Here is a 22,196-nt window from a genome sequence, read left to right as displayed (position 1 = left end):
GCAGAAAATACTTGCATCTCTCCTTCCTGTACTTTCCAGACTACAATAGTGCTTTCATGTATTTCAAGCAACCCAAATACCAGCTTTATACTACGAAGTAACACAATACTTAAAAACAAGAAAGGAGATCTTCCCTTTTAAATTTGTAAGTCCAAAAAGGGACTACTCAGATGTGCAAAATGGCTCAAATGGAAAGGCTTGATCCATTCTTTTAGAAATCAGTAGAAAGATTCCCACAGATCTCAACAAACTTTTTACTAATGCCTTAACACATTCAAGATTAGAATAGCAGGTTATGCATATTCTTATTTCTTTTTAAATTCTTCTGAATAAGAGTAGTGTCTTCCTGTGGAGGACCTGTTGCATTATCTGCTTTGTCTGTCTTTTATTCTGCATTTGAACAGTATACACAAATATTTGGGGCTTCAAGGACGTGGCCACTACATGTAGAACTAGCCAAATAATTTGTGATTATGAACTGCATTTGTTACTGGAAAACTATTACTGAAATACTAAAATTTGTGTTCCACTAACAAAACAAAACACACAAAAAAAGAGAAATTGTTTTTACGGATTAGTTTGTAAGGCTAAAGCTTTTGAGACTATATACATCTATATATTACTACATGAGTCTTTGAAAACATACCTTTTTTTCTGGAGGAAGAATATCCATTGGCAGTAAATGAAGAGCTGATGAGAATTCCAAATTCCTCAGACGGAATTGGCTTGTTCCTACCGTTGCTAAAAAACCTCTTCTTCTCCTACCATTCTCTTCACATAACAGTAGTCCCATTGTTTCTCTCCTACTAGAAGAGACTCTGAGGCTGAGAAACAAGGTGATAGAGGTTGAGTTACTGAATTATTTCAAGTATTCACTGCTGAGCAGGTAAAGGTTAGCTGATACAACGCGCAGCAGACAGCACCTTTTATTTGCTGTATAAATGTTGAAAGATTTTGAAATATATAAACATGCAAGGTAAATTTGTATGGCAGTACTTGCTAAGAAAAAAGAGCGGTTCATGTAAGTTCAGGGAATACAACTGTAAGATAGTAAGAAAGCAATTTCTTTTTAATAACAATTACTAAAATCTCATTGTTAATGAAACAGGTGTAACGCATTGCAGTGGTGGCATTTTAAATCTACAGAAATTCCAACCTCTTCACACGGTAATAAATCCAGCTTTTAAATTAAATGATAATGGCTGGAATGTTAGTTAACTATGGAGAAATCAGAGCAGTTGTAAACACCCGGTATTCGCCATTTTGCAGTAATTCCCTCGGTATCTTCTTTCAGCAACTGAAAATGAAGGATTTAGTTGCTGAAAGGGAGAAAAAGAAGAAATAGAAGAAGGTATAGAGAATAAAAAAGGCCCATCCCAAGTGTTAATCCTTCAAAGGAATCTAGACTACTCTGAACCCAGATAAATCATATGCTATGTTGATCAGAATAAAGAGGAAAAATAAAACAATGACATTATGAGATTAAGGGGGAAAAAAGCGGAAAACAAAGAGCTCCTAATTTACTAAAGACGATCATTAAAAAAAAATATATCCTAAAAACATTAACTCTATTCATTGTTTGCTTTTGGATCCCTGAGTTTGAATATCTGACCATTTTGTTAGGTCCTTTGTGGTATGCGTTGCCTTACTTTGTATGAACAAGAACTGGCCGTGGGGGAGGGAGAATCCTTCCACAAAACTGAGTGAGCTAAAAGTCACCTTATTTAATTACAGAGTCTCATAGGTGGGAGCCTTTTGAACTCACCAATTAGAGATGAAATATTGCCTTCTAATTTTGCCTAGCCTAATACCATAATACATAAATAGCAACAGCCCCGGGGTTTGAAGGGATTGGATACAAACTCTGTTCAGAAATCTTTAAACAATGTTTACCATTCCCAGGAGAAAAAAAGAAGCCTCAAGCTAGGATGAGAGATTCAGTTTTGTGAAGGAGAAAACTTGATACTGAAGAATAAAAAAGTTTTATCAAGAAGATGTGTTAGAAACTCTGAAGTTAATAAAAAATGGAATCAGAGATGACTAAGCTGGCTGACCACAGTAGATTGATGCATACGCGATTTACACATCCACGTTGAGAATAATAATCCATGTGTGTTATTCTGCCTGGCAGCGTGAGCTAAGGAAGGAGTGGAGTGTTAAGTAAAATATAATCTTATCACCACTTTATTATCCTGAGATATTTGTGTTACATTCTAAATTTCTCCTTGCTTGAAATACCTTTCTACCTGAAAGCCCCTTAAAGCCACAAATGGTATATTTGCTCATCATTTTTTTGGCACCGTGATCTACTACGCAGAGTGTTTGCTTTGAGTACAGGAGACTTGGCTTCTGTTCTAAATCTGTGCTCTCCGGTTTGGGCAGAACAACTCTCCAAGCTTTTACTCCTTTTCACACATGCTGACAATCCCTCACTTGTTTTCCTTGCAAAGGAAAAGCTGCTTTCAGTACTCCCGTACTTGGCAAAGTGAGGTAGTTTCTTAGGCAATAGCTGCAGTCCTGCACAATGCCAGATCTGGCATTTTGAAAAGAGCAAGGCAGTGGGAAAACATCTCAGTATGAACAGGCTCTAGCTTCTGCTTGTTTTTATGTGATAAAGCTCCACCCAAGATGAAAGCCTGATACATACAAACAGGCACAGTCTCTGCGCAGACCATTTTATGTGGTATTGAAAAGGTGGGAGAAAGGAAGTATTACATTTCTATTTTATAGATGGGAACTGAGGCACAGAGATACTACAACTCGCTCAAAGCTTATACAGGAAGTCTGTGGCAGAGCCAAGAGCAGAACTTAAGATCAGTCACAACCGCAAGTCTGGCCTTCCTCTGAGTGCTGCTGGCTTTGTTTTGCTGATCATGTGAGCTGAATTGGCTCCCTCAGTGCTTCTTACAGTGCTCTCTATCTCTATGTTCTCTGTGTGAGTCTATTTTTTGTCAGAAACCTACGAGTCTAACGTTCTACAAGTGGTGAACAGTACTGACGTCTGTGTACATTCATTACATTTTAATGAATGTAATGAAAATTCAAGCATAACTCCATATTGAAATTGTGGGGAATTCTGTCTAAAACTTCATTACACAATCTGGCCTTTCTATTTATAACGTGCCTTAAAACAGATTACGTGGCAGCTTTTCAAATTATCCCAGAACTGTCCATTTTATCCATTTCTACTGGAAAAATGGAGAGATATCTTTGAGAATGGTCTCCATAAAGCCTTTACAAGCCAGGAGGCAATGTTTTCTGTAATGCATGTAGATTAAAAACCAACGATTGTGCTGAAATCCTTGGCTTCAGTCCAGAATTAATGAATGACAATAGGACAGGCCATAACAAATTGTCCTCTGAAGCTTTGGTTATTGTTCTGCTATCGGAAGAACAGACTTAATAATCCTTCTTGGTTTCTTTTGGCATGCTTTAAACAGCACCTGCACCAGTCCATTCCTACACCCCTGCCAACACGGAGCCAGCAAGCCGTCCTCCCTGGGTAACAGACGAGTCATTTTCCCAGAAGTTTGCACCTGGAAAAACCACCACCACTGTCACAAAGAACATCCTTCCGAGGGGAGCTCCAGTACCACCTCCTGCCTCTAAATCTGCATACCCGTCTCCAGTTTCAGCTTCTCCCCTGGCTCCTGCAATAGCCCGAGGAACAATTCAGAGGGCTGAGCGTTTTCCAGCCAGCAACCGAACTCCTCTCTGTGGGCACTGTAACAGCATAATTCGGTAAGGTCATGAGGTTTTGAAGAGGGATGAGGCAGAAAAGACAATATAACAGGGAGACTGTTTTTTACACGTTAATGTACAGTACCAGAGCCTAAGCCTCAGTTAAATTACAGTAGGGTTGTCTGTTATCTGCTTCGTTAATTTAACATTTCCAGAGCTCATTTTGCTATGGTGCAGTTCACTTTTTATCATTGTGAAGTTATACATGCTAATTGTTGGTTTCATGGGGGCTGTGGCAAATCACTGTTTTTTTAAAACGACTTTCTGGTCCCTAAAGTACCCCCTGAAGGAGGTATATACACCACTGCATTGCGAGTGTTGGGGGCCAGTAGAAGGATGGAAGAAAAGGAACAAGACATCATTTTGGAACAGCAGCCAGATGTAATTGTTGCTTTTGTGTCTGGGAAGATAATGCCCACACTCTATTATCAGTGATTCATAGCATGCCTCTCCCTCCTCTCCCAGTTCATTCTGCTGGATTGGCGCCCAGTGTAACTCTCTGGACTGCTAACCAACTTGAAGTAATCCACATTTAATGAGTCTCATCCACTAAAAGGAGCTAGTTTGGTGAAGTGGAACTACTGCTTGTCACCCTTTATGTATTCTGAAACAGAAAGACTCCAGTAATAAAAGAATTAAATTCCGATCGCTACATCTAATTACAATCAAGAGTAAATCACCCAAACAAATTTGTGTCTTCCATATAATCAAGCAGCAGCTTGTCCTCTGATATACTAAAGTTTCTAGAATGTGCAGCATGTAGCAGTCTCTCAAAAGAAAATAAGGCAGGATATTGGGTGTATGTGGGTAGGTTTGGAAATTGGCCTGCTTTCTTGTGATTTCAAATAGTGGATTTATCTTTTGATTCACAAACCTTGGTCTTTTCCTATCGTCTTTCCAGTGGTCACAAAGATCACTTACAGCTGTGCAGATATGAAAAACATAGATGATTTTTCTGACAGCTGTTTGTAAATGCAATATATATGTCTAAACAATTAAATACTTTAAACAGTTGGCAAAGTGTTTTAGTAATAATCTTTAAAAAGACACTTTCTGCTCAGGTTTCTGGATCTTATTTTAATATGCACCTTCATAATTTGAATAGAATGCTTGTTATACATGGATGCAGCATCTAGCAAAATGGGTTTGTAATCGCGGTCACTCAGTATCTTTGCAATAAGAAATATCTTTGTTCACAGGGGTCCTTTCCTAGTAGCCATGGGTCGCTCTTGGCACCCAGAAGAATTCAACTGTGCTTACTGCAAGACATCCTTGGCTGATATGTGCTTTGTGGAAGAGCAGAATAGCGTATACTGTGAGCGCTGTTATGAGCAGTTCTTTGCACCAACCTGCTCCAGATGCCACACTAAGATCATGGGGGTAAGAAAGAGAACCATTACTTCAACTATACGTGATCCATTGAAATTAGAAATAACTTAAACTCTAAGCAATGATTGTAGTTATTTTATTATTTCTTCCCTTTTTGATAATACTTCCTTAGCCTGCTGATAATATTGGAACAAGGAACACATTATTTTATAATAATCACTAGGTAACCAAAATCTTGGCTATTCCTGTACTTTATCCAACTAGATAGAATAAGTAATCCAATTATCATCTCTCAGGTGTAAAACACATTACAATTTCTGGATAGTTCACTGCTATCAAGCACACAGGATGTTTATCTTATCTATCTTTTCCTTGTCTTCATGCAAGGGAGACTTGAACTGGAATGTTTTAATACTTGACTTAATCTAAAGTTCCATGGAGAAGACTGATCTTAGATAGGCTAGATGCTCATACTGCACTTCACTGTTAGCTAGCAGCACAGCTGCTGAGAGGAATGCTGATGACTTCTTATTGTTAAAAACAAAAACAAAAACAAACACAAAAAAAACAAACAAAAAAACAGTAAATAAAATGATCTGAATTGAAGAAAGAGAAAAATAGATGCTAACTTTTTAAAATAGATGCCTAGATACAAGCAAATATGTTCTATGCATACCATAGATGATAATGAGGCATGAATACACTAAGATACTTCTAGCAGTTTATTTATGCATGCAATTACAGCGCATATATGCTATGATTCTCTTACTGAAGAAGAAAGAAATACCACATCCATTTCGACTGCTTAGCTGTCATCTTTTGACATCTGTCTGAATGTTGGCATTGGCTGAGAGATGCTTTACTCTGCTATTGCTGATTAGGGGTGGCGGCATCAGACGCTTATGGTGGAGCTCTGGCTCTGCAGCAGTAGGAGTAATTTTACAGCAGAGTCCTGACTTACCTAATTAATGTTGGCACAGATCAGTCCATCATTATGGATTTTCATCAGGAAAATAGCAAAGATGCCAGCTGCCTCTATTTATATTAATAAGATTTCTCTATCTGCTCTTTGCTTCTTAGCTCAGTGAGGTTCATAAATGGATCCAAGCCTATTTATCAGTGATAACTGTTTTGCAAACAGTAGCAGAAGTTAATGAAACCCAATAGTGATTTTCTATATGGAAAGCATAAACTAGACTATTTTGATTTAAAGCGTGGAAATGGATTTCAGTCTCTTTTATCTTAGTCAATGGAAATAAATGTTTCAAAGAATCAGAATCTATGTATTAATCAGAAACAACGTAAAATAGAATCTAGATTCTCAGCTGCTTTAATCACTGTTTCACTGAAGTTAACCAAGCTAAATTACTCCAGTTAAGCGTCTAGCCCTCTGACAGTTTGACAGAGATATGCTCTCAAACATTGACAAACAAGACTGACAAATTAGTAGGTACTTAGCTATACATTAGAGCATACTATGGCAGCTTTTGGACTTGCAGAACTTACATATGACAAGATAAGAATGAATAGAGATTGCTCCATACTGGACGGAAAAAAGAACATGCTAGAATCTGGCTATTCCTACTTCCTGTGCCTTTTCTTGATATTGGATAAGATTTTATGTGGCTACACACACAACTAAAGAACTGCTAAGGGTTAAAGTAGCCTGCCAAAGAAAGGTCAGTTCCTTGGTTTTGTCCTGCAAACACTTGTTCATGAACACAGGCGACTATGTAGGAGAGGAAGAAACAATTGAGAATGGTGGGAGTTTAAAGACAGCTCAATTTGGTGCCAGAAACTTAGGAGCTTTACAGTGCTTGTGATTATACAAAGCATGGATCACAAGCATGTTTAAAAAATGCCACTTGTACACTGTCAAGCTTCTCTTCTGTAAAGAACATGTGCAGAATTTGCTTTTTTGTGATGAACACATGGCCTAGCAACAGATGCACAGACTCATTTTGACTAATTATGTAAGTCATAATCCAGTAACTTTTTTTAAATCACGTTTGTAAAGAGTTCTTGTGAGAAGCTTGAAGAAATGAGTACATAATCTAAGTTGCTTTGAAAACATCAGACTTAAATCATTTATCCCCTTTGTGCATTTCTTGGTCTTAGAGGTGAAATTGCTCTTCAAACTTTAAATAACAGATCATACGCTTGCATTGAGGAGTTCATAATGTCAAAAAAAAAAAAGGAGAAAAAAAATCTAAACCTTTGTGTAGAATCTCCTCTGAGACAGCAACTGGGCATGTTGATACAAACAGCTGGCTGAACTATGTTGTTTCATTCTGGCAAATACGTTGCTCTAGAAATTTTGCAGTACTTGTACTTCTCTCTTTCCAGTGGAGCTTAGTTTCTGTTATACTTCTTTCTTTTGAGAAAAGGAACTGCCTGAAACAAAAGTGAAAAGTTTTGAGCATCTGTGCCTTGTATTTTTTCTCCAGTAGGTAGTTGCAGTGCTTGATATTCTGCTGGAGACTTTTGTTTCTTTATTTTACAGGAAGTGATGCATGCCCTAAGACAGACTTGGCACACAAGTTGCTTTGTTTGTGCTGCTTGTAAGAAGCCATTTGGGAATAGTCTCTTTCACATGGAAGATGGAGAACCTTACTGTGAGAAAGGTACAGCAAGCTGTATGGTTCTGCTTAGCATTCATGTGCTTTATGTTGTACGGAAGCAACACACAAATAATGCAATTGCTGGACAAAATAAAACCAGCTACCCAACCAAGAGTGTATTTTGCCTCCACTGTCCACATCTAAAAATGTTTCCTTCTTGATATTTTTTCTACTCAATGATAGGTTGGCAGAGTGCTGGTCTTTTTTGTCCCTATGTCCCAGATTGCCTGACTTCATTTATCTCCCTAACCTATTATAACAGTTAGCTCTAATTTCTCTCCCTTCACATTTGCTCCTGTCCCCATAACTTCCCTGGTATCTTCTGCTCACTAAAAATCTTCCTGTTACTGTGTAAGAAACTCTTCTTCTGACAGTGCTTCTATACAGTATGTGTGGATTGCTGCCCAAATTCTCTCTAAGTTGTTTGATGCTTCTATCCCAACCTAAAACGGATCACTATATGAAAAGATAGCTCTGCTCAGGTGTGCAACACATGCTAGTGCAGATTTTGTTTTCTGAGTGCTGCTTCTTGCTGACTAGAAAGGAAAAAGTCAGGATTTCCAAAAATACAGAAGAGTTAAAGGTAGTGGCCTGACACAGGCAAGGGTTAACCTGGTATTCCCTCTGTAAGCCCGTCCATGTCCTGTAAATGTGCTTCTGGCTTAGTTTTCTTTGGAAATGCCTTCCTTTTGGTTGCAAAAATCAGATTTTCCTATCATAGTAACTCTTAGAAAATCCTACAGCATGACTGATTTGATACCCTTTAAAATTGCAGTTTTCACCACAGCCTCTAATCACTTTCATTAATTCCATATATAGTTTGAGATTCTGCTTTGTCTCTTTCAAGTTATTTGCAAGTTGGACTTGATATTCAAAATAGAGATGTATTATGCAGCAGTTAAGGGGTTTCTATAATACTCTTTGTTAATACAGAAGAACCACAGTATTTCAACATGAAATAAAACTACTCATGGAAACTTAAAACTATGCTTCTAAGTGCATATTCTGTGTTTGTGATGACAACTTGTAGTACTGTACAGCCACAGGGCATTGCACTGAATTTGTATTTAAATAGTGGGGGAAAAAAATGCAGCTCTAAAATTCTGTTATGGGAGTGTTTTAATGAATATAGTAAGAAAATCTGAGCAAAAATAATAAAAAAAAATTATCGTCTGGAAACTTTCTATTTCTTTTGGGTGTAATGTGATTATGCTAAGAGTTTGTTCTAAGTTGGCTTTTTTATTATTTTAGATTACATTGCTTTGTTCAGCACAAAATGCCATGGCTGTGATTTTCCTGTGGAAGCTGGAGATAAATTCATTGAAGCCCTTGGACATACTTGGCACGATACCTGCTTCATTTGTGCTGTAGGTTCTATACCAAATACTATCTCATTTCTTTATGCTTTTATCATAAATTGTTAAGTAACACCAGAAGACCTGGAAGCAGAAATGACTAACATATGCCTTAGGATGCAGAGGGATTGAATTTCATTTCTTACTTACAGATGGAGAGGGATGAGATTCATTTCTCTTCTGCTCTGTAAATTTTTAGTAGAATTAAATTTAAATTTAACCAGCACAAGCGAATGCTCCTTAATAAATCATACAGTTCTAGAGAGTCTCTATGTACACTTATACCTAGCACTATTTGCTATTATTCTAATATTTACCAGATAAATCAGGATTTAAAATAAATCAATACAATTGAGGACTATAGGCATAATCTTACTTACAAAGCAGTAGAGTTTGCATTTCCATTCAGAATTCTTATTGAAAGTTGCAAAAAGGAATCTGTTTAGAGAGAATGAATAGTAATTAATGTAGAAGTTGGTCACGCTCATCAGTTATGGTGTGGCCATATTCCTACACTGCACACAAAGCAGTTACGTGTGTATGATAAGCAGAACTTTTCATATGGCTCCAATACAGCTGTGCTGCTCCCCAACCTATTATTCATAAGGTAATAAAAGAACCTCTAATTAGCTAAAAAAATAGTATGTTGGCCACACCAGAAGTGACAATTTCTAAGATTTGTTGAACTTTAATATTCAGTTGAATAGCAGAAAGTGTAGAAATATTTATAAATATATTAGGCTAAACTGGCTACTGATCCTTTAAGTGTATGTGGAAGTGAGTACCACAAAGGTGTTTTTCTATGCAAACTGAAATATCTTGGAAATTTGAACATAGAAAGCAATACCAAGGCAGACATTTTCCTTCACAAACCAACAGCTGTTTGTAACTTATAAAGGACACTTTCTCTGTATACTTCCATTTCTTGTTTTCGCTTTTTCACCTAGATGCATCCTTATGTATTTATTTTATTAGCAACCCAATTTTGTGCAGAGGTGACATCCTTTTTGTTAATGTATTTCTCTAAGCTGTTTTTGTAGAAGCTAATTCCACCTTTTTTCAGTGAGCTAAAAGTCAAATGCAAGATCTTTTTTGATGTGCTTATCCTCATATCCATTCACATGGTTTTTCCTTCCCCGCGTAGCAGCGCATCACTGATGTTATCTCTCACTGGTCTTAAGCCTGCCACAAGCAGGGACAACATTTACTAGATTCTAATGCACTGACTTCCTTAAGTGGTTTAGCTAACTCTGACCTCACGTGTTGTTGTGCTGCCCAGTGTGGATATCAGCACAGTTCCAGCAGAGATAAAGTTGATCTAAATCTAGGCTACCTTGCCCTTAGCTATGCATTTTCACACACTCTGCTATGTCAACGCTGGCACTTATGAAGCCGGGTAGTGAGCTTAATTCGTTGAAGAATAATTCACAATTTCAGTGATACCAGCTGTCTGATTGAGTCATTCCTTGATCACAAAAACACCCAAGTAATGAGGGGAATGAGTATCAGGTGGTGCCACGGCAGGAGGTACACTTGGGACCATGCCGATGTAAAATCATGCAGTGCAGGGGTCAGAATCTAGGTCTTGAAGTCTGAGCCACCTGTGTGTGTTTGAGTGTGCCACTAACCAAACCAAGACCTAAACTAACTCTCTCTCTCTCTCTCTCTCCCTCTGTCTCTCTCTAATTCTAGGTATGCCATGTGAATTTGGAAGGTCAACCGTTCTACTCCAAGAAGGATAAGCCACTGTGCAAGAAGCATGCCCATGCCATCAATGTTTAAAAAAAGAGCTGGAAGTCAGTAATGCTGGGGAAACCTGATGACTAAATGAGCAATTATAAAGTTGATAACCATGGCTAGCATTTGTCTTGGTAGAAGCTATAAAGTTGATATTTCTAAAGTTTCATTTTAACCTCGTTTCTTAGGAGCAGAACATGCTTTTGCGTGGTTCATACAAAATGAACAATCAAAACCAAATTAAATACTCCATTTAAAAACAGATTATTAGTGCAGCAGTTTGGAGAAATACTGATTAAAACCTGTGATTTAAAACGTAATATATAAATAGAATTTAAAATGAACTACCCACAGCAGTTTTACTGCTTAGACCACACACTAGTGTTTAAGAATAACAGGAAAAGTCCTGTTATTGTAATAACTCACTCTCTTGTAATAGCTCATTTTCTTTCATAAAAAGAATGAGTAAGTGCTATACGAACAATAATCAGTAGAACCAAAGGGCACAGCTTTCAAAGGGAAATAAATAGGTTAGGGTTTCCTCTATGAAAAGTGTGTGCTATTCCTTTATGTTGTGGTGCTACCTCATAGCATCAAATATTTTAGATTCTTTCCAAATAAGAAGTTTGCCTTGAATCCATATGTAGCTCTGAAGCCTAAGAGACAATGAGTAGCTTAGTTTGAGAATGGAGTGGAAATGGAATTAACTCTTTCCACACCCAATAAGATTGAGGAAAACATGTTGGGTCAACCTTGCTAGTGCACTTGGCTAATACTTGAGCAGTAGATATCTCACTTTCAAATCTTAATGGAAAAGGATAACTGGCTTTGTCCAGCCTGCTCTTAAATTGAATGGAATCAGGCTGGCTGGAAAGGAACTGCGGCTATTGATTCAAAACCAGTTTGCCTTTCCTCTTGTGGGAAAAAAAAAACCTGAATATTACTTTGGTTTATAATGTCCATTGATATAAGTGGGAGGTAGGAACCCATTTCTGGATCTTTAATAGTGATTAACAACGAAGACACATTTCTATCTAGTACAGCTAGAAAGTGGGAGATGGCTTGCAAAAGTTGCCAAATCTATCCCACATACCTAGAAAAAAGGCACCTTTATTTCTCCTGTAGAATGTAATCAATCAATGTTTTATCAGTGTAAATGAATGTTGATAAAAATTCATTGGGCAGCATAACACCACAGACAGATGCTTTTTACTGTTTTCCTCAGTTTAAATATAACACATTCTACATCGTAGCATTTGCCATTGTACGACAGTAGGCCTTGTCACTTCATCATAGTCCTATTTTTAAATATTTTATAAAAAACTTCGAAGTTGCTCAAACATTTATAAAACTGTTCTTTTTGTTTGGTTGGTTTGATTTTTTTGAAAGCAATACTTGTAGTACTAGCAGTGATTTTGAATTCCTAATTTTAAATATCTATTTGTATTGGAGGCAGCAGTTCTGTTGAATAGAAAATGGAGTTAAAATGGAAAGCCTAATCAATATTCAAGTTTTATTAATTTGCTTAAATGAAAATTATGATTGTGTATTGACAGCTTGCAGTACTGACAGTTTTTAATTAGTATTTCTGAGGGTGAGAATGAGTTCTGTGGGCCACATTCTGGTGCTATCTGCACACTACTGTACCTTGTGTTTTGAGTAACTGGGAATGACTTGGCATTGTCTGTCTTTTCTCTCCTATAGGTAATGCCAATTCTAAGAACATAGGTGTGTCTTTTTAGTGATGAAAAGCTATCCAAAGCTGTGGGGAGAAGTGTGGGGAGGAGGAAATAAAAGAAAAGGGGGGTTAAAATGTGAGTTAAATTAGCTGCAGGCAGTCCACATCTTGGAAGAAAATAACAACCATAACTGCCTGTGGCAGTTCAGACATGTATGACCTGTGTTTATTCAGCAGGTATCTTAGTTCTCACTGATCTTAGCAGGGATCTGATCTGAGTGCTTACAGGGTCAGATTTTGAATGCATTAGTTATTCTATAACACTACTTCATTATATGCAAAGCTTTTTTTTGTTTTGTTTTTGTTTTTCTATAGGAAACAAATTTTCTGTTTTCAGTCAGTGCTGGGCTGATGTAAACATGGTTCCATTAATTACAAAACCCAGGTATTTGGCTCATAATATTCTCCAGAGGAATAAACTATAATCATGGAAGTTAAATACATTTTTACTCATATTTGATTCATTAAATACGTTTTTATAAGAGTGAGACAATTCTATACTTCCTTTTAATTTTTGAATGCATTGAAGATGCTCCTTGGGCAGACTTCTGTGTTACCCACTGACTGGGACTAGTCTCTTACTGCCAACATCAAACTCTCAAAACAGGGAGTCTGACTCCTTGGCACAACACAGACTGCTAGAGCATGTGACACCTCAGTAGAATGTCATGATCTAATCTATGTGCTTATGTGTGTGTCTCTCTCCACCTTTTCTGTCCCTAAGAGCTTCCTCTTTGCTGGTACTGTGAAGGATGCAGCATTTTAGGAGATGGTCAGAGATGATTGGCTGCAGCTTAACCAGAGGTGTACAGTCTGTGCAGAGAATGTGGTAGGCAGCCAGGCTGAAGATGCTTCTTTCTTCTCCATATTCACAAGGGACCCCAAGATGGCCAGATGAAGTTGCTCAGGACTTCCCGTCAGGAGCTCAGGTGGACAACTATGGGATGTGGGAGGATTTCCATCTGGGGTCTCGGTGTGAGCAGGGGAAGAGAGGTTTGGATCAAAGAGGGCAGAGCACCTGCAGCAGCCAGAATCAGGGGGGCTTGAGGGCCTCTGGTATTGTGTAGAAGGGTGAAGCACTGGGGAGGCAGGGGAAGCTGGGGCTGGAGGAGGGGGAGGAGATAGGTAAGGCCAGTTGCACTAAGTTGATATATTAGATACTTCGGTTGAGGCAGAGGGAGGAAGCAGAGAATAGCCAGCATGACTTGCTATGGTCAAGGAAAGGGCTTGGCACAGGAAACTGGGGTACAAAGAGTGACAATAGTCCCAAGATACAGTATGAATGTATACCGAATGAGTGAGCAAGGAAGATCCAGGATCCTATCTAGTAGAAGTCAACACTGCAGAAGAGTGAATGCAACATATGTTAGGCATAGCTGAGCTAGCTTGTGCAGTGGCAACTGTGAAAATGCAGCAGTAGAGATTTCAGGGGGAGCTGTACTAACTTGAAGGGGTCCTAAAAATTTCCTTGGACAGGTAATCTGCACTGTAACACATGCCCTGACTCCAGCTGGTGTCTGAGCAAGTGAGATTAAAACTAGTTTACATATCAGTTTATGAGGTACAGTGATATCTCTGAGTGAAAAACAGAGATACCCTGAGGATTATCATGTAATAAATTTCCTGTTTTGACTTGTGCTGCTTCATAATAAGGTCCAAAAATAGAGAATCCACTTACCTGCCCTTACATAATTTTTGCACATATCTGAACCAGAAATTTGTGAATAGTAATGTAGATTTTTAACTTTCACAGGGATAGAATCCCACATAACTGCTGATACACTTCTGCCGTATGTCACCTTTGTGATATGGAGGAAAAGATGCATAGTTAAATAATCCAGAACAGGGCCCTTCAACTATCACTGAATATAAATGCTATACAAAAACCGTGTTTGCAGGATGAATAATGTGCACTTGTTTATGTTTTATGTCTTGTAACAGATGCCTGGGATAAGTCATAAGTTCCTCTAAATATTTATATTAATTAACATGGGACTTTACGTAATAAAACAAAGATCCTGTACCTCTGAATGACCAAATAAGAATACTGGTATTTTATCTAATAATGTGTTCAGTATCTTTTCAGTCAATGGCTTCAAAAATGACCTTAATGCTTTTTCTCTTTTTCTGCTCTTTTTGCATAAGAGAGTAAAGATTACCAAAGAAGGCTTTGCTTTTATTATCTGAAAAGAAAACCACTGATCTGACTTATTTTTTCTGAGTTAATTTGTAATGTACTGGATTCACATATTGCAATTTTAAACGAGGAAAAATATTTTACTTTGGTCCTTCAGTGGTCAGTACTTTGGGTGAAATGTTTTCTTAAAGACATATTTATGTTTAATAATGTGAACATACACAGCACCAGACACACTCATTAGTGTCTAATGCTGGGAATGCTAATGTTTATTTGTAATACTTGTCTCCAGGTAGCAGATAATAATTTGTTTAGTATTTACAAACACCAGAATTTGAAACTGAGTGATTTCTTGTCTGCAGTGATCATAGAAGCCTAGGTTTTATAATATATTTACATGTTGACTTGATGCCACAAGTGCCCTTGCTTTTAGATACATATTTTTCTGAGGTTCTTAGTTAGTTCAGGTCAGAATGCAGCATGGTTTATGAGGTGTGAATAACTGTAGCTTGCATGGATTACCTGTGCCAACATGGATAAAACAGTCTAGTAATAAAATGAATGTACAAATACATTTAAAGCTTTACAATTTGGACATATTTGTTAATATGGCATGTGAACAGCTGACAGCATACACAAGCTTGTATTCTCTACTTCAAAACCGAAAATAAACTTAGAAGCATTGGTTTCAACCTTATTGTGCATCAGTCTTGAATGTTTTATTAGCTAAATTGTGCTATTTTAAACAAACATTGGTATGCTTAAAAGATGTAGTGTACTAACAGTACATGTTGTAGCTTAGCAAGACCGTGTCAACAAATGCTGTTTATAGCAAGTTTACAAGGAATGGTTAAATTCTGTCTTGGCTTACACGGATGAATCTGAGAATGAAGTTTGATTGCGTGAGTTCTGGTGGATGTTTTTCCATTTCTTAGCAGAAGTGACTTTAAATAGTATACAAAGTGTTTTAAATGTTCTCATTGAACTCTAGTGCCAAGAAAGTCCTTTCAAAGGAAAGGGTATCTTCATACAGCAGCGTGACTTATTAAAACAGCCATTTTGTGCATTCCTAATCCACACCCCTCAGGCACGCAGTGTTTTGAAAGATACAACTAATTACATGAAACATAATTAAGAACTTAGATAATAAGTGGACAAACTTGGCTTTACGTGGCATTACAAAGTACAGTATCAGGAACTGCAAATTTGTGAACTTTGGTTTTATTTTACAGCCCTAATTTGTTTACAGTGTGCATAAGGAAAAACAATTCAGAAGAATGAACAGAATGTATGCAAATTGCTGTTAATTTTGAATTGCTCTTTTTCCAGATTGCCTGTGCTGACCTTTAAACTTTGCACTAGACAGTTGTACCATGATCCCTGGAGAGCTGAGCGGTACTGAGGGGAAGCACTAGAGGTATAACACTCTGCCAGTTAATAGGGTGCAAAAAGTGAACAGAGCAAAGTTCATTAGAGAAACACATGGTGCAAAACAGCTTGACAAGTGTTGCGTTAAGAGGTTCTTAACAGAAGAGAGATTATTATTTGCTCTGAATAAAATGGTGTTTTCAAGACTATAAACTTAGGCGTTGCTTTTTCCCCTAATTGTGAATCTTAAATTCTGCCAGTTTCTGTTGATTAGAAAAGAAAGGAATGTGTGAATAAGATTGCCGAAGCCATTATTGAATACACAAAGAAATGCTTTGTTCTCTCAGCCAAATTGCAGAGTTATGGATGAGATTCAGATCATATTCAAGCACCGATTTTGTGCTGTATGCATATAAAAAGCTGTTAAAAATACAGTTTCTTCTCTCTTAGGAAGATTTCATCAAAATATAGCAGTAACAAATGTGTGTTGTATTAATAAGCACTGTCGGGCTAATCTGCAAGACTTTTTGGTGTAAAAAGAATAACCTAGATTTTTTTTTCGTCAAAAAATAACCTTTTGAACAAAGCTTGTTTGTTCCTTTAAAAGTTTGCACATTTTAGCTGTGAGAAAATAATAAATATGCATAAAATGGAATGTATAAAATATTTTATAGCAGAAGATTAATTATCTTATTACTTCAGAATTAAGGTTACTTTCCTTAATGACAAAGATGTTAAGGAAATTTTGCTTCTGCTTGGTTTTACCATGTGCAGTGTTAATGAAACAGAGCTCAGGTCTTTGCAAGTTTGTGATTTTTTCAGTTGAACAAAGTCCTTTCAATATCTGTGTAAAGAATACATGTTGCTACCAGAAAACTAAGGAGCTTGCTGTTCTTTTTGAATGTTTTATTCTTACAGTGCACTATAGCAGATGCTCTGGACTTTTAGGAAGCTTAATATCTATATTCATAATCTCAGAGGCTTTCATTTGAGAAGAAATAATTATTTACAGGATTTATTAATTTTAAGATATAATAATACATAGACTGCAATGATAACCTTGGGACCAAGGTTTAGCTTGGTTTAAAGAAACGTTAATCATGATGAATGCATGTATGGAGCATGTGCATGGATTTGAACAGGAAACTACTCAGAATTGAGCTCTGATTCCCTTGAACTGGATGCATTTTATATCCATGGTACTTCAGTCTAAATTCTTAGAGTCATAGTCCATTTACGATAGAATCATAGAATAGAATCATAGAATTATTGAATTGCTCAGGTTGGAAAAGATCTTAAAGATCATCAAGTCCAACCACAACCTAACCACTCTACCCTAACAACTCCCCACTAAATCATGACCCTGAGCACCACATCCACCTCCCTGCTAAGCCTATTCCAGTGCTTAACAACCCTTTATGTAAAGAAGTTTTTCCTGATATCCAGCCTAATCCTCCCCTGGCACAACTTGAGGCCATTAAGGTAGCATAATAAGCTGAGTGTACTCAGAGGCTTCGCTTCTGTTATCAGGTATTTGTGATTTACGGGAGAGCTTCTCTATATTTGTCATAGTGTGGAAGATGTGGGAACACAAAGAAGGGCATATTTTCAAAAATTTAGCTTCATACAAAAAAGCCTCCAACACTTCAGACAACAAAACTTTGTTTCTGCATTATAAACAAAGACCAAGCATGTTCTTTCCCAACCAAATACTGTTCTGTACTACCTAATGCCACTGGTAGGCCTGCATCTTCCATAACCTATTTTCTTCCTGGATATTCCTCCGTATGCTGATTCTGAGGACGTCATAAATTTGCCTATGCTTTCTGCATGTGGGGAAGCCTGAACTGAGTTACTGTTACACATGCTTATAAGCTGTGTAATATTGTGGGGTAGTAAGCAAAATGTGCTTTGAAGCTAGCGTGGGTGTACTCAGCCTATTGCATTCTGGAAATAACAGATTTACTGAGATTTCTTGTGAATGCACGATATATGTAGTACTTATTGAAAGTTTCTGTTCTACTGGATATATGTTAAGCAATGTCTTTGCTATGCTACACGTACATCTGGGCAAAAAGTCCTTGCAAGAAGTGTGGTAGCCCTGTGGTAGTCAGAGAGGTTCAGGTTTTGGCTATCACATCAAACATTGCATACGTGAATCTAAACTCTTCTGGAATACTGAGCACAGTTAGCCTTTGAGACTGTATTTCCAGTGCCAGCTGCTGCAGCAAGAAAAACAGAACAGAGCGGTAATTTATATGGATTATGATTTTCTGCCATCTGCGTTATGTACACCAGTTTTTGGAATGGCAGCTTTTGTGACTTCCCTTTCTTATGTCACTCCATTGTGACCCCAGTAGCCTGAATTCTAATTTGCAGAACTTTTTAGTGCTCATGTTGAAGGACTCTGCTTGTCACTTACTCAGCTTTTTGTCACACATCTTACGGATTTGAAAGAGTTTTGTGTTGTAATTACACTTATGCACACAACACGGAGATTAAGGTTATGAGGAGCATCCAGAAAGATTAAATTCTTCACAGTGAATACAAAGCACATTTCCTACCTTTTCTAGATTTACCTGGCTGTTGGCTGATGGAGACTTGAGACTGATGGATTTCCTAAACAGTCTCAGAAGCTGTTGTCTGTTCAGAAGCTCCTTCAAAAGAAAGGGTCATTGTTATTAAAAAGTGGATATCAAAGTCTGGGGGCAGAACCCTCACGGTTCAGATTTGCACTATTTAGTCCAACTTCAAACAGATGTTTGCTCCTACGCACTTTTTGACATAAAAATGCAAAAAAATGCATAACAAAATGCTGGGATGTTACTAATCCTCCCTAACTCTGGCTAAGATTCCTCATCCCCCTCTAGCTTAGGGAACTCTACTTGTGCAAAAAGATAAAAATTACATTGCTGTGTGCCAGCTTCAGAGAATCTAGCCACAAATACCTGAGGTAAGAAGCTTTTACTCAACCTTCTAAAGAACAGTGGTGAAGTCTTCTGCCTTCCTCTGATCTAATGCCATTAAAAAAAAATAATAGATCAATCCTTAAGACAAATATTTATTTTAGACTTTGCATTATTCAGTTCAGCTACTTAGAAGTGAGCAATTGTTATCAAAGACGGCATGTGAAAACAGTAAAATGAGATATAAATGTAGGAGTGTGAATATGCAGAGAGAAAATGCCGTTAGCATTATGATTAACCACAAAATTTACCCTTCCTTTATTCATCACAGGAAAAGTCATTGTAACTTTATTAATGGTGAAAGGTTTAGTCATAGATCTTCCTAAGGAAATAGGAGCAGTGTATCAGGATATCCTTCTTCCGCCCCAGAGTACCAATACTTTCAATTTTATATACAACGGAAGTAATTAATTGTAACACAAAGAAGCACAGCTGTGTTTCCTGATGGTCACACATGCAATAGCTGCTATTGTTTAGCATTTTGAATATGTACACTGAGAACCGTTCAACTGCTTTGAATACTTTACACTTTGGGAGCAGCTTTTGAATTTATAGTAACATTTTAATATGCTACTATCTTAGAGCCGATCCTGCATCCCTAATCAGGTAATTTTTGCTGATGTCAGTGGGAGTTGAAACTGAATTAGGCATAGCTGCCAAATCCAGAGCTTTGCAGGCGAAGGCCATTTCTCTTTGGAAGCAAGGGAAGTTACAGATTATTTATCAGGATTTGCTTTCAGCTGCATGTGTTTTTGAGCTTATTCAAGTTCAGTACAGATGCAAGTAACTTGAAGACAGAGGGAGAAAAGATTTCTTAGTATGCCTTTCATTACACATTTTCAAACATATGGGTTGACTACTGTGACTGAAATATGAGCTCATCCTTTTTCTTTTCGATTCAGTAGACTATATTATATTGTTTGCGCTAGAGAATGAAAAAAGAGGTGAATATTTTGCTGGTTAAAGATATGATTACACTGAGGAAAAAAAAAATAGGATTTCATTAATTAAAATTATTTGGTTCGTTTGTTTTGTATGAGATTCAGAGCTATTTTGTTCTAACAACCTTGGAAGAACACTGCATCTTCCGTCTTGTAAATGTCCCTCTTTATAAATCTTGACAGTGCCCACCAGAGCTGCCAGCAACAAAGCTGCCTGAATCCACTCCTCTTGAGGATAAGGCTATTACACATATCGACAGATATTTTTTTTCTCTGTATTATGAAGAGTTCTCTTTGTTTAACAGCAGACTGGAAAATATTTCCTATTTCAGCATTCAGTTTCTGTTGCTGAATAGGACAGTCAGTTGTCAAGAAGTGAATTATTTGTTAAAAAGATTGGAAGCGATGAAGCCTCCACATCAAGAAGAAAAGTTAAGACAGTGTGCTTTGGGATCTAAGGATTACCCAATCTAAGGATTACCCAAGCTTGTATAGGAATTAATAACTCTCACTTGTAATGAAAAGTGGAGGAACAGAAAAATATGTTAGTGCATTACAAATATTCTAAGAGTGGAGCAGATAATTAAAACTTCCTTGTAGATCATTGGGCACTGCAGAATGATAGTTAATTCAAACTATCAATTTTAAAACAGCAGTAGAGTCTAACCCTAAATACTTAATCTTGTTAGAGCAAATGAAGACTTCATAGATTTTATTTGCATGCATCTAGGGAAATCATACTACTGACTCTCCAGCAAACTGATGTGAACAAATTGCCCAGGTGCTGAGCCTACAAATACTCTTTTTCTGTAAGACTTTTTATGTTCTTGCTACTCTACATTGGCTTTAATATACATATACATATATATTTGAAATATTTCTTGTACTAATAAGGAAAGTTCTCTCAGAGTTTATTATGGTCTGGTGAAAACAGTGGACTACGTTTTTTGTACGTAGGAGTCCATTAAAAATAGGAATGTAAAAAACTCAACAAGGCATAGAAAGAAAAAACAAACAAACAACAAAGAAAGAGCAAACAGAAAAGGCAATAGGAAATTTGATTCTTGACTGGCAAAATGTTTCCTAAAGCACTTGTGAAGTCAGGCATAGTTCCCCCATTTCTACAGCCCTTGGCAAGACACAGTTGTGGTCCGTACTACATGGCTTACTTAGGAATCTGTTCAGCTCCTGCAGCAGCTGCCTGAATCATAGCACAGGTATAGATTGCCTTTATATCCTCCTTCCTCGCTGTTCACTAGCACGAGGCTAAAGAAGCTGTACTGCAGAAACCAAGAAATAACACCAGAATACAACAAGTGCTGCAGCTGCAGGAATGGTTTCCTGTTTCCTCCTGCCTGTGTTCTGCACATTGAGCTGCTGTCTCTGGAGTCTCTCCATGGCGCTCTGCAGTCCTGCACTGCACTCACTTCCACATCATGCTTTTTGGGCTGAAGGTTGGCTGAGGCTTGCAACGCTGAAAAATACTTCTGCCTTTTTACTATCAATGCTTCATTCATAGATCTTAAAGAAATTAACAAAAGAAAAAAGGAAAAAAAAACACCTTCCCTCACAGATTTGATTCTACCCTATTGAATTAACTAAGATTACATTTAAAACACTTAATAAGATTAATAAGACAAGAATTAATGTAAATAAAGTGAAAGGAATGTGTCCCCAACTAAAGGGTAATATTTGTTTAACATGTAGCACGGAATATTCACTTTGGTAACAGTAACAGTGAAGCGCTCATCTAATTGTAAACGGTTTTCAAAAACATATTTGGATCACAGATTTTATACGTATGAATTTCAGAGACTGAAAGGAAGAGGAATCTTACAAAGATTAAGTCCTATCAGATGGATGACCTTCTACCTATGCATACCTCTCCTAAACATAAGTTTAGGATTCGCAGTTCCCCAGTGATTCCAAGAACTAGTAGGAAATTCCTGGTCAGGAAATGACAAAAGAAAGCAGCTGCAAGACTGCCAGATTCATGATTTAGTATTATTTTAATACAGCTCTCTTCATCACGACAGTCTTGAACTGCTCTTTCTGTATTTTATGCTAGGCTTCTACACCCCATCTTGGTCAAGTGGAGAATTAATGTATGTTTATTTTCAAATTCAGACTACAGTGTCTCTGAGTGTTGCTGTATTATCAGGATAAATACCCCATGTTACTAAAACCTGACGTGTCCAAGCTTTTGCAGATTGCTAAATCCTGACCAGGTAAGATGTCTGGTACTGATAACTAGCTCATGGGA

General features: G+C 37.4%; 1 protein-coding gene and 1 long non-coding RNA gene across 14 annotated transcripts in view; one reads left to right on the top strand and one right to left on the bottom strand.

Moving 5' to 3' along the window:
• Positions 1-7,579, bottom strand: part of LOC146543846 (uncharacterized) — a 36,161-nt gene extending 28,582 nt beyond the window's left edge. Inside the window, exons 1-2 of the long non-coding RNA XR_014884721.1 lie at positions 7,286-7,579; positions 647-824 (exon numbers count right to left, since the gene is read on the bottom strand). This is a non-coding gene — a long non-coding RNA (uncharacterized LOC146543846). The remainder of the gene's footprint in view (positions 1-646; positions 825-7,285) is intronic.
• LDB3 (LIM domain binding 3) overlaps positions 1-15,355 on the top strand; it is a 123,611-nt gene extending 108,256 nt beyond the window's left edge. For all 13 annotated transcript variants that reach the window (XM_085229496.1, XM_085229505.1, XM_085229506.1 and 10 more), the window contains 5 exons: positions 3,441-3,741; positions 4,941-5,121; positions 7,574-7,694; positions 8,943-9,058; positions 10,739-15,355. In XM_085229496.1, the coding sequence (XP_085085622.1) occupies positions 3,441-3,741; positions 4,941-5,121; positions 7,574-7,694; positions 8,943-9,058; positions 10,739-10,828 (809 nt within the window). In that variant the 3' untranslated portion in view covers positions 10,829-15,355. The remainder of the gene's footprint in view (positions 1-3,440; positions 3,742-4,940; positions 5,122-7,573; positions 7,695-8,942; positions 9,059-10,738) is intronic.
• Positions 15,356-22,196: the final 6,841 nt, after the last annotated feature.

This window comes from Meleagris gallopavo, chromosome 8 (assembly GCF_905368555.1).
Source record: "Meleagris gallopavo chromosome 8, MGAL_WU_HG_1.1, whole genome shotgun sequence".
Classification (NCBI taxonomy): domain Eukaryota; kingdom Metazoa; phylum Chordata; class Aves; order Galliformes; family Phasianidae; genus Meleagris; species Meleagris gallopavo.
Note: the sequence above shows the minus strand (reverse complement) of the source record. Positions and strands in the feature narration are given on the sequence as shown.